Source organism: Orbicella franksi, chromosome 2, assembly GCF_964199315.1.
Source record: "Orbicella franksi chromosome 2, jaOrbFran1.1, whole genome shotgun sequence".
Lineage (NCBI taxonomy): Eukaryota > Metazoa > Cnidaria > Anthozoa > Scleractinia > Merulinidae > Orbicella > Orbicella franksi.
In genome coordinates, this window is record NC_138146.1 from 12,960,913 (window position 1) to 12,973,576 (window position 12,664).

At 36.9% G+C, this 12,664-nt stretch overlaps 1 protein-coding gene across 1 annotated transcript; it reads left to right on the forward strand.

Annotated features, from left to right (window-relative positions):
- Positions 1–65: 65 nt before the first annotated feature.
- On the forward strand, positions 66–11,539 carry LOC145478048 (serine/threonine-protein phosphatase 2A 55 kDa regulatory subunit B beta isoform-like). The gene is made up of 9 exons (XM_081455943.1): positions 66–192; positions 2,428–2,514; positions 3,825–3,893; positions 4,072–4,169; positions 4,260–4,422; positions 5,783–6,073; positions 6,577–6,741; positions 8,450–8,711; positions 10,211–11,539. The coding sequence occupies exons 1-9, from the start codon at positions 165–167 to the stop codon at positions 10,488–10,490; spliced, it is 1,443 nt and encodes a 480-aa protein (XP_081312069.1). The 5' UTR covers positions 66–164; the 3' UTR covers positions 10,491–11,539.
- Positions 11,540–12,664: the final 1,125 nt, after the last annotated feature.

A 12,664-nucleotide genomic window follows, 5' to 3' on the forward strand; every position in this document is an offset into this window, starting at 1 on the left:
TCTTGTCGACTGAGAACAACTCAGTTCCCAGATCTCTCGCAGCCAAAGCGATCCGCCGGCTCATTTTGTCCAAAAGGAAGCTGATCTCAGTTCAAATGTATGTTCAACAACTTATTGACTGTATTGATTCGCCTTGCCGTGGAGGAAGGATGATCTAAACAGCCATGCAAGTCCTCAAGGATAAACTTCACCGTGAGCAAAGTCCATTTTCTTGTTTACACCATTTTTTGAGTTCTATAGTGAATTATGTGTTCAATGCTACTGTTGTTTACTTTTCAGCAGGTCAAGAGCTCCGCTTTGTTACTGCTAATAAATTCACAGTCGAATTCGCTTGACACTCATAAATGGGGAGAACCAATTAAAGCGATACAACGATTTTCTTTTCAGTAGATAGGAACTAAAAGGGAGCTGAACTTGTAGAGAATGCGATCAAAATTCACAACCCGTGAAACTTACGCGCGATCAAGAATCTTACATACGTGTTGGTATCATAACACCCGTTGGATAACGTACTTGTAAAACAAGATATTTTATACAGAAACTCTAATTTTAATACGGCAAGCTTTCTTTACATTGTATTTTATTAGTGGTGAATTTCCCTGAGACGTGGCAGTCTAAACAATCCGGCTGCACGCTGCAACTTGAAAGACTTCAGATGATGCCATACATCACGAAACAAATAAATCATTGATTTTATCCATGCCGCTATTTATAAATTATGTAAAGAAAGATATCCAGTAGTGATTGCAGCATGTAGCTGTGCATTTCGATTAAAACCCCCAAATTTTGTCAAGCGTTTAGCGGCTGCGTGTTTGTTTAGGCGCAATGTTGCGTAAAACGAAGAACCATAAATTTTATCGAGTCGGAATACGAAGCAAATCGTGATTGCGAAATAGACAACCATCGGCAGATGGTAAACTTATCCACGTTTACTGTTCTGATTAAAAGCTTGGGTAAACGGTAAAGTCTTTCGTTTCGTAAGTAGCGAAAAGCAGATTTGGGATCTAAAAACATAATATTTGTTTTTTCAATGAAATATTCACAAAGTTTTTCAACGACATACCCATAGGAAGGACGCAGGATTAACTCAATCAAATCAATCAACGAAACTCATCGCGAAACACGTTTGTGCGAAATTTGACACGGTCGTAACATGCATTGCAAAGATCGGGGTGATAATGCTATTCATTCTTTATGTCAATCATTAACAGAATAGCACTCCGCAAACTTTATTGTTTTCTTGATTCTTCTAATGAAGCGTAGCGACAGTAAGTGATAAAATGTTTACAACTTCTCGGCAGTGTTGTGTAAGTTGTACAACTTAAACCCAGTTCTTCCTTTGTTTGCATTAAAGTATCACAGATCTTACAGATTCAAAAGAGAATTATTTCTGCCCGTTCGTTTTAACTTTATAACCTAGTTTACGAGAACTTCAAAATGATGAAATTCACAAAGATAGCTTAAGATGGACTGAATGGAATTCACATCATATAAAAGGTTGTTACAGTAATGTTGTAGGAAAAATTCAACGCAATATTAGTCATTAGACTATTATAAATGTATAGTCGTTTCCGTCAAGAAAACAACACGTGTTTGCTTTCCTGAACGACGATGGAAAAGGTGACAATTTAATACAAGGGAGGTTGAAATATCCGGGAATGAAAAAGACAAATTGCCTTCATCTCGTGTGTTGTTCGTTATTTCAAAGCCGCTTGCCGCTGCATTTAAATTAATCAGGAACATTGATCAAGTACACTGTATGCTGTAAACAGTAAAGGAGATTTCGGAACTCATACGTTAACGACCGTATATTTGCATGATTGCATATAGCGAGCATTTTCAGTAAAACACAAGTAATATTTATTCTTTTATTGTTAGTCCAGTACAATCGAGAAACTGTTCAAATATCAAAACTGCGTTCATTGAAAACAAAACAAAGCGTGTAACTGTAAATCTGAAAAAGAGCAGCTTTGTTTAATGAGATGATAGAATTTTTGATCAGCTCGAATGCAAAACACTCAGTGAGGTCTACATAATGTATGCAGATCATACTGATACAGGCTTCAGAACAAAAAGAGTTGTAGAAAAGTGCAAGTTTGCGGCGCTACGGTCTAATACTAACTCGTATACCATACACCGTTAATTAATTGTAAAACATTGTGGCCCACAGCGCTTATAAAATGGATAATAAGATACTACTATTTCGCTGTTTTAATTGTTGAGGTCTTAGGTTTAATTGTAAAGAAAGCCGGGGGATTTTTAAATTTCTTTCTTAAAAAAATACAATAGGAAAGATCGTTTTTCATCGTTACTCTCGGAATTTTCCTCGTTCCATTTTCCCCGACCGCGGTAATCTCTTTTAAACCCTTCTTTTCCCGATCGATTCAATTGATTTGTCATTTTCTATAATCGTTTGTTCTCTTGCAGATATAGGGCATCATCATAGTGTAAAACATAGTCACAGCGACAAGCGAGATGGTTCCAAACACAAAGAAAAAGATGAAAAGCGAAAAGGTGAACACTTTATTTTCCGTACGTTATATGTATCAGTGTGTTACAGAAACACGCTGCTTGCAGCTTATTGAGTGACCAAATAAAAAAGGATCATTTTTTCTCGTTAGTCGAGCATTTTTGACGAAATCCAGGACTAAAAGAAGTGCTAGATTTGTTCTAGTCAACAATAAAATTAGATTCATCGTTAAAAGAGGTTAAAAGATTAACAAGCTCTATCCTGTATATAAGAACGCTAAAATGTATTTTTGGGTTGTGGTTACTCAGTAACCGAAAATGCTTTTAATTTTGGGAGAACTTTTTGTCGTTAACACTAATTTACATGTCGTCTTTGTTCTTATCAAAGGCTAAATCTCTCTAGGCGGTTAGTTTAAATCAACTTCACGTTGACAAAATAGGCGTTCTTTTCTCCCTCGCGAAAAAAAGAACACTGACCCAACCATTCGTCGAAAATGAAGGTAAATCTTTGATACCTGATTGCCTACATGCAGACGTCTTCTGATTTCTTTGTTTCGTTTATTTCACGTTAGTGATTATATATCCAATAATTTCAGCGCGAAAAACACTTCACGCGAGCGGTTGAACTTTGACGTCCATAAGTTGTTCCTTTTTTCGAGGTTAATATGCATTAGTGTATCTTATTATTTTTCAAATTGGGATATTAACAAGAGATTTTCGGAAATGAAAATGAGATAGAAATTTACCTTTTTCGTTTTCTGATTTCTCAGAAAATAAGCAGTGTATGATTAGGGTTGTTTGCTGTTTATATTCTTGTCTTTTTTGCGTCGCATTTGGACTGGCCACTAAAATCAATTGGAATTGTAGAGAATCATAGCCGGTATATTTTGGGCGGAAGGGTTCACGAGACATCGAATTTCCTTTGCAGAAGCTAACGATGTCTTAGTCACAACAAGAAAAGTTCTTTTAGAATGCTCCACAACGTGGGAAATTTGAAGCTTGGCGGCATGAAGAGCTGTTCTGCCATATTTGGAAATTATGTCCAAATCTGGAGAATACATATTTTCTTCATTTTGACGTCACACGTTCACCTTGAACGGCATCCATGTTGGATTTCCTTCGGTAACACCTATGTGAGGTTGCAATCTAGGGCCATCCTGGCCTTATAATTCAATTTAGCGTTTTCATAGTGAAAAATATACTTCTAGGATATCTATGTATTGTTGTTTGGATATATTTTGCCATTAAATGCGATGGCAAGTAAGTATCTGCGAGTGTGAAAATACGAAACTCTTCTCCGTCTCATAGTATCGTAGTACCAGAGAGATTTTCATTGGGATATTTTCTGTCTGCAGAAGATGGAGGAGAAGTGCAATGGTGCTTTTCACAGGTAAAAGGGACACTAGATGAGGACCTCACTGAAGGTAAAATTTTAAAATTCTTTAAGTCTTCAGGCAATTTACCGTAAATTATAAGCTAACAGAGGTTACGCTAATTGAAGCCGTTCTCATGTACAGATTTAGTTTTAAGCTTAAATTTGTTCATTTTGGATCATTTTACTTAGGACGTGGTTATACTTATTGACATCTTTCTGATTTTCAGCTGATATAGTCTCTACTGTCGAATTTAACCATGATGGCGAGCTTCTTGCAACCGGCGACAAGGGAGGACGGATTGTGATCTTTCAGAAAGAAGAGGCGGTGAGTGGAACCAACGGTCATTTCTTGAAATTTCTCGAGGCGCTAATGAATATGGCATCTAATAGATTATTTGCATGATGTTTATTACAGCCGAAAGGATCTCAACATTATGGCGAGTACAACGTTTACAGCACTTTTCAAAGTCACGAACCGGAGTTCGATTATTTAAAGAGTTTGGAGATCGAAGAGAAGATAAATAAGATCAAATGGTTAAAGCGACGAAATGCATCGCACTTTTTGCTTTCTACCAATGGTGAGTTCATTAGTTAATTGTCTTACTTAACCCTTAAAAAATGCCCGTTTAAAACACGGTACGTAAAACGTTTTGATAAAATGATGTACGATCAAAAGTTTATAGATCTGTTTAGTATGTGTGACGATTGTCGTAGTTTCGGTTCTTATATTGTGTCTTGGCACAGACAATCGTTTTCTTTACGACTTCACTACGTGGGGTAAATGTTTTCTAGTTGTATCAAGATCTGACAGTGTTTACAATTGAATTGTGTTGAATTTCAATAGAATTATCACCTAAACTATTTGTATCTTCACTGTACCAAGAAACCTGTCAACACCTGTGAACCATCTACCCTGCAAAACATTTGTACAAGAGTCTTTTTGAATGATGACAGAATGAGTCAAGGAGCCTTACACATACTCCTTGCTTATGGCTTGAGACTAATGGTAATGATGTTCACACTTTTGGTTAGTGCAAGTATGAAGCAATATATGCAAGCACAATCCTTGAGATACACATGATGATCATCATTGCACGATGGGTGTCCAATATATCTCAGGGATCTGACAGCAAGTTTTGTTTATGATTGTATCATGCCGGTGAAACCAGCACAGTGGAAAAGAAAAATTTTCATTTTTCGTGTGATTGTTCTTATGCCACTTTGGCTCACATCTGGGCTTTTTGTATGTCTGCTTGTGAGTGTGAACTACATGAAGGAGTTGTGGGTATTAGTAGAGCTCATATTAATTTATAAAGCTAAACCACGGACTAAGAGTCTGACTTTTCACTGTGGCATGTCACTGTATGTTGTTTTTCAGTACCACTCAGGTTCAAATGTTATGATGTCATTTCCATTTATCATTTCAATATTGCTGTGTCATTCTTCCCAGCACTTTCAGTGTGCTTGGTCATGTTTACATTTTGTTACTTATTGCAATTTGGTAGTGTCATCAAAGTTAGAGTTGGAAATCAATTTCTTCCTGCAGGAGCCAACTGCCAACTAACAAAAAGAGCAATTCTGATTGGAATTAACTAAGACTCAGGCTCAGTCTCTTCAAGCACAGATACTGAAGAAGGCAGCATTTTTTGACTGACTAGTTTTGATTCCATAACACAAGATCACACGGCATTGACCAATTTAATACTTAATAATCATCTTTTACCAATAATTTTTTTTGATATATTTTTCAAGTGTTCATCTATGTGTGTTATATGTGATCTTTTTTTCTTATTTTTTGCAACAATTCAGCTATGTTAATCAGTTTTTTAAACCTTTTTTCTTTTTTTTGTTTAGTAAGGTAATTTCATACTCAATGGCATGTGTAACAATTTAGTGCTATTTGTTTATGAAAGACATTTGATTTTCTCTTTCTTTCAGATAAAACTGTGAAATTATGGAAAATTTCTGAAAGGTGCTATGCTCCATCGAACTTCAACCTTCGCGATGACCAAGGGGTACCAAGAAATCCTGAAGATGTAACAACATTACGTGTTCCTGTGTTTAAACCCTCTGAACTAGTTGTAGAGGCTAGCCCTAGAAGAGTGTATGCAAATGCACACACATACCATATCAATTCTATATCCTTAAATAGTGATGATGAAACATACTTGTCAGCAGATGATTTGAGGATAAACTTGTGGCATCTTGGGATCAATGATCAGAGTTACAGTATCCTTTTTGCATTATCCAGAATAATGATTTTAGAAAAGACATCTATATATAAGAAATTTGTTTACAGAGTTAAGATTTCTTGCTGAGTAATACATGGTTAATACTTATAACTTTGCCCCTTGAAGCTCCTTTTAATATCACCTTTCCTTAATTTCAGCATATTTCTCATTACATAATTTCAAACTCATAATATGGCACTTGTTAGACAAATGTCAGGATAAAAGTTAATGAACATTTCCCTTGTGTGATCAATGGTAGGTTCAAAGCACATGATTTGTCTCATTACATGAAGATGTAGTGAGGATTTCTGGTAACCTATCTTAAGATGGCTTACTACAGTTTTTCTGAGACTCGGTAGCATGCACTATGATTGAATGCTAGAAGTCAGTATTAGTCGAGCAGACAAAAATGACGCAAGTACATCTAAGAAGAAACAAACACAAGTTCAGCATTTATTTATTGCATTGTTAGTGCAGATTTAAGCTTAACTGTGTGATCAGATATTGTTGATATAAAACCAGCCAATATGGAGGAACTAACAGAAGTGATCACTGCTGCTGAGTTCCACCCTATAGAATGCAGTACATTTGCGTACAGTAGCAGTAAAGGAACTGTTAGGCTTTGTGACATGAGGCAATCAGCTTTATGTGACAGGCATTCTAAAAGTAAGTTCTAACACTACAGTAGACATCCATTATCCGTCCTTGTTGTGCCATCTAAGGCTTCCTAGTAGTAGGTGTCTGTTACTAAAGATGTGTACGAGTTCTGATTTTAGGTTTAGCTGAGAAAAGTCATCTTTCCACTAAGAAAGCTTTCATGACAAGAAATACTTTCCAGTGGTTACCTTCAAAAACCAAAAAAAAAAAGAAAGAAAAAAAAAACAACCTATTCTTGTACTTGGAAGATGACATTTCCTCAATATCTATCAACTGTTGAAAAATTGATATTTAAGATAGCGTTTCTCGGCTTTGCATAACTGTCTTGAATTCTCCCAACTCCCCATTGTGTTTAGATGAGGCTATGTCAACACAGAAACAGTCCTCTCTTGCTTAAGTCTCACATTGAAGTTTAGTGAATACTGACCAAAATAATGTCACATTGTGTCCTCTACAAAGAGTCTGTTTCTTTGCATGCCTGATCATTGAGTTTAGATGTCACAGGGTCCGAAATTGCGCTTTCCTGGTCGCCAATGCAACTAAAAATTTTGCACTGGCGACCAGAATTTCGCAGCTGGTCGCCAGTGGGCGGTTAACTATTCCAAGCCACGATAATTACACAAACTTAGATTTTCAGCCAAATCGATTAAAATAAAATTCAAAGCCGCCCGCCAATTGGTCACTTACTTTTTACCTTCCCGCTGCTTTCGAAGTATAAAACCGAGTTTCCTGTTACTATAACTCTACCACAAGGTTCCACAGCTACAATCAGTGCAAAGCTTCATCGCCATGTTTTTCCAACGGTTTCCCATAACATACGTATTGCGGACACAGAAGGCCACATGCGTTCTTTCGCCAGGAATATTTATTCAGGCGATGTGGTGTCCAAAGACTGATGTCCTGAACTCTTTCCGTAATTTATTACAAAGTGGAGACGGAACATCCGCGAAGAAATTAGTGGAAGATTTCGATATTCAACATGGCGATCCATCGATCGTCTTGACACAACGCGAAAGGAAAGATCGTTTTGCACGTAGAGCAAAGAACCAAATGGCAGTTTTCAGTCGGGTACATTTCTTCTCCAAAAGGTAGAGACAAGAGAAGGTATAAAATTGACTTGAAACATTTGGCAGTCTCATGAAACTGCGTATATGGCCGGCTTTCGATTCGTTCGTCGTGGGTTTTCAGTGGTAGGTGTTTCAATAATCAGCGTGTTTGTATTTAATCTTATTGTTAGCGAAAAAATCGCCATCATTGTGACCCCAAATGCGTTCTCTTCGTTCCGATTCTTAAAAGAAATATTGGCGAGCAGAATTTTCCATCTGGCGACCAAAAATGTTGGTTTGTGTTTCGCTGCGAAGGAAAAATTTTATTGACACTTTTTAGCGACCACATTTTTCCATATGGCGACTGAAAGAAAAATTTCAGTCGCCAGTTGGCGCCTGCCTGAAAAAGTTAATTTCAGACCCTGTGTCAGTGTACTTATATAATAATTCTTGAGGTTATTTTTATCAGAAGAGGAGATAAAATGAAATTACAGTTGTAGTTTGTGCAAGAACAAAGACCCTGATGAGCAGGAAAAAATATAAGAACTCTTTCCCAATGACTGCCCCCTCCCCTTAAACCAAGCTCCGAAGTCATAGTTGATCTTGTATAGTGTTTTACTTAAGGTATTATGTTGTTGTTATTATGGTTCACATTATATTTTTACTTGCAGTGTTTGAAGAACCAGAGGATCCTGGTGCCCGATCATTTTTTTCAGAAATTATTTCATCTATATCAGATGTGCGATTTAGCCACAATGGCCGACACATGTTGACACGGGACTACTTGACAGTCAAGGTGTGGGATTTAAACATGGAAAACAAGCCAGTGGAGGTTTACAATGTGCATGACTATCTTAGAAGCAAGCTATGCTCCCTGTATGAAAATGACTGCATCTTTGACAAGTTCGAATGTGTTTGGAATGGAAATGATGGGTAAGCTATTTGGTTGATATTGTTCATTGCCTTACAGTTGAAGGGGTGCATGGAGAAAGACCCTAAGTGACATCTGATAGACTGCAAGATTCTCATAGCAAATCACTTTTCACTTCCTTGTACAGAAAAGGAGAATTTGACATGAGATCAAGAGTCACTTAGGGTTCCCCTTCAGTTGTGGCCATCATATTAATTTTGTATTAATTAATTATGTTATTAGTTATATATTAATACACAAGGAACTAATTCTAGATTTGTCTGGTTCCTTTACAACTCTCACAAAGAAGTTGCAAAGGCAATTTGTATTACTTGTGTACTTGTAAATAGTTTTCCAAGGGTGCTAGAATAACAGGGTATTGAAACTTACTGAAACGAACTCTCGACCAGGTCATTGCAGCAATAATATTATTGTGTACCATGAAAATCAGTGACCGAACTATGGAATGGACTCAAATATTTGCACAGTGACCACTCCTTTCTTTCTTTTTCTGAAATGCCCACATTACTTACTTATATTGTTAGCAAAGTTCAAAGTAAAGGTGGGGAAAGAGAAAGAAGTGAACAAAAGTGTTAAAAGTAAATAACAATAATGCGAATGAGATTAAATTTCGATAAACATTTCAAAATAAAAATGAGCAATAGAAATTTTACACAATGTTTCGATGTCATCATGACATTATTATCAAGTGACAAGAAAATAACGGTTCAACAGTGTTATATATGCGGTGAGAGGTGTGATTGTTCATTAACATATTTGTTTAAACAAATAGTTTTGCACGGATGGAATCGGATTGCATGTTCAGGCTAGGTTTCTTCTTTGTAATAAACAGCATTTCGTAAATCAAACAATCCAGTTTTCCGTGGCATTTCTTTAGGACAGAAAAATTATTGGCAAGGTCGTTGATGTTATAAAGGCCGTGATCATTCTTTAAATGCTTTCCAATTGCGGAGAACCTGTGTTCATCAATACGTTGGTGCAAATGCTGGCTGGTATACCCGACATACTCTGCATCGCACAGATCACATTGGTAATTGAACACTACGCATTGTTGATTAATTAGAGGTGGTTTTGGTCCACGCATCTTGAGATCTTCACAGATTTTGCGACTCTTGAATACTGGTTGAAGAGTGTGATCGATTTTCTTGCTCAGGTCAGATAGTTGTTTTTTCACTGCATCGGCCGACGTTTGATCTTTAAATGGCAATACCACTCGGTGAACAGTATCTTCGTTGACAGGTAGTTGAGGTGGCATGAGAGGATCTTTGGTCATCATTGAGGTGACCAAAGATCCTCAATTTTGATTGATTTTCGCAATAAGAAAGTAATAGTGGTGACATGAAAAAGTGTGCATACACAGAAAACATGCAATTGACAGCAATTGAGATAAGATGGACAATGTGCTTCAAGATACTGAAACTTGATGTGGGAATAAATTTTTGTTTATAATTTTTAGTGTTCCATCTAACAGCTGATTTCTTTGAATTTATTTCTCTTTCAGGTCTATAATGACTGGGTCCTACAATAATTTCTTTCACATATTTGACAGAAATGATAAGCAAGATATCTGTCTTGAGGCATCTCGAGAGTTCAGCAAGCCACGCCAGATCCTCAAGCCTCGCCGTGTAGCAGTTACAGGAAAACGAAAGAAAGATGATATTACAGTAGAATGCTTGGACTTTAGCCATAAGATACTCCATACTGCGTGGCATCCTCAAGAGAACATTATAGCAGTTGCAGCTACAAATAATTTGTACCTGTTCCAAGAGGCCCGAACATAACTCTTCAAACTGTTTATAGGATGCTTTTTTGTAATAATTACAGACAATTTTGAATTTAGGCTTAAAACTGAATTGAGGGTATTGCATTGTATGCGATGCCTTACACAGCAACTCTTAGGTAATTGTCAATCATTAACATTTTGAGACTACCATTTTTTTTGTGGAATTTTTGAAAAAAATATTTATAACATCAAATTAACTTCCTCAACCTTTCATTTAAAGAGTCCTGTAGATTTGAGTTATCAGAACTGATTGGCAGTGCCATGTTATCTCTTTTAATTGCTACAGTACCAGTATTTTCCTATCCCTGTAAGAATCTGCTTTGACTAACATAACCCTTTCCTGATATTGAGCAATCACATATTGCTTTCTTTTGCATGGAGGTTGAGTGTATGCTTAAGCTTCACTTTCAGTGGTTCAGTTGCAACAGTTGATTGATACTCTGTAAATATAAGTAATGAACCTTAAGATGAAGATGCAAATTTTTGTAAAATTAGGGTATAAGGTACTTCTGTTGCAGCTAGCAAGACTGTTGCTTATTTTCAGAAAAGTTCTTCTGAGATTTTGTTAAATTTAGGTAGTTTCAAATGCTAAAGTTTTTAATTTCTCAAACCAATAAGCAACCTCCTTATTTCCACTAATTAACAAATAAGCCCAGATCTTAACTGACAAGTACTCAAGTGTTGCCTTGTGTTCAAGATGTACTTTATTTCTTTCAAGAAAGGTACTGTGTTAAGCCATGTATTCCAATTAATTCCCCATTTCTAGACCTGCTTCCTCTATTTTCTGATACATTTGTTTAACTGTTTCTGTTGGTAACCTTGAACCATAACAAACATCTGCTCAGTAGCTGAGGTTGTGTAAAGAGCAGAAAAATCACTTCATTTGAGGGTTTCTTTGATGTTGATGTTGATGTTTTCTACCAGCTTTTTCAAACTAACAAGTTTTAGTGTATCTATTAAATAGTTGTTTCTTATTTTCTTGACAAAAGAAAAGAAACTGTTCACCCTGCCTTCTTGAAAGTAAACTACTGTTTGTTTGTTTTTTTAGAGTTGGCAAGTGAGCTATTTAAATGGGAAAAGAAAGGAATATATTGATTTGTAACTGCTCACAATAAAAAAAACACTCTTGTTTGTAAATATCCGGAGCATCTTAACGCTTTCAAATGTCAGTTACAAAGGAGCAGTTAACACCTTGATTAAGGTAGCTTGCAACTGTTTCCAGCATTTTCCAGTGCTTTGATGGATCACCACTACCACTCAGTTTTAGTGGATCCCTACAGTGATGACATCAAACAAATGCACAATCATGGGTCGAAAGGTTACCATAGCAACAACCTAACCCTTTGAGTTTGAAGTTCTTATGACTCTAGGAGACATAAGGCAGAAATGTTGTCATGTAACTGTGGGTGCATTCCTTTGGGGTGATCTGGATCAGGATTAGTGATTCAAGTTCTCTCGGATCGTGGTGCATCAAAGAAACCGATGAATCCACTCTGATCATGGATTCATCGTTTGCTTTGATGAACCATGATCCGAGTGATCTGGATCACTGATCCTGATCCAGATCACCCCAAAGGAATGCACCATGTGATAAAACTATTAGGGAGTAACTTTCACGGTTTTGAAAAAGAAATTGTGGGAGGGGGGCCCCTTGTTTTTGAAAACTTGAGATGGCTCTTAACTTGGCCTCACAAACTTTAGAAGTATGTTAAAAATCTTGACAGGATGATGGAAACTCTACTTTTTAAACAAAGTGCACACTTTGAACAGTGTATGTCGGAATAGATATGCGATGGGTACATGTTTAGGCATAGTGTCCGAGGGTTCAACGAGGGGAAAGTGCTGACTGGGAACGAGGTACTCTCTGGGGCAGGATGCTCGGGTGAATGTTTAGAAACTGGATAAAAGTGGGTGCAAGGATGAGGAGGGCTCAATAAAATATGGAGAAAAGGAAAACCAACGGTATGCCTTGCCGCGAGGGAAAGAAAAGTAAAGAGCTCTACATGTGGATGATCTTCGCGTGCAATCTGCGAGTTGTTGGGTAGAACTTCTCAAATTCGGTGATAATTCATCAAGTTAATACAGAAAATCACAACCGTGAAGGAGATTTCGATACGCGGTCTTAATTAGCATAGATTTTTACGATTTTACTTATCCGGTTACTCTTACGTT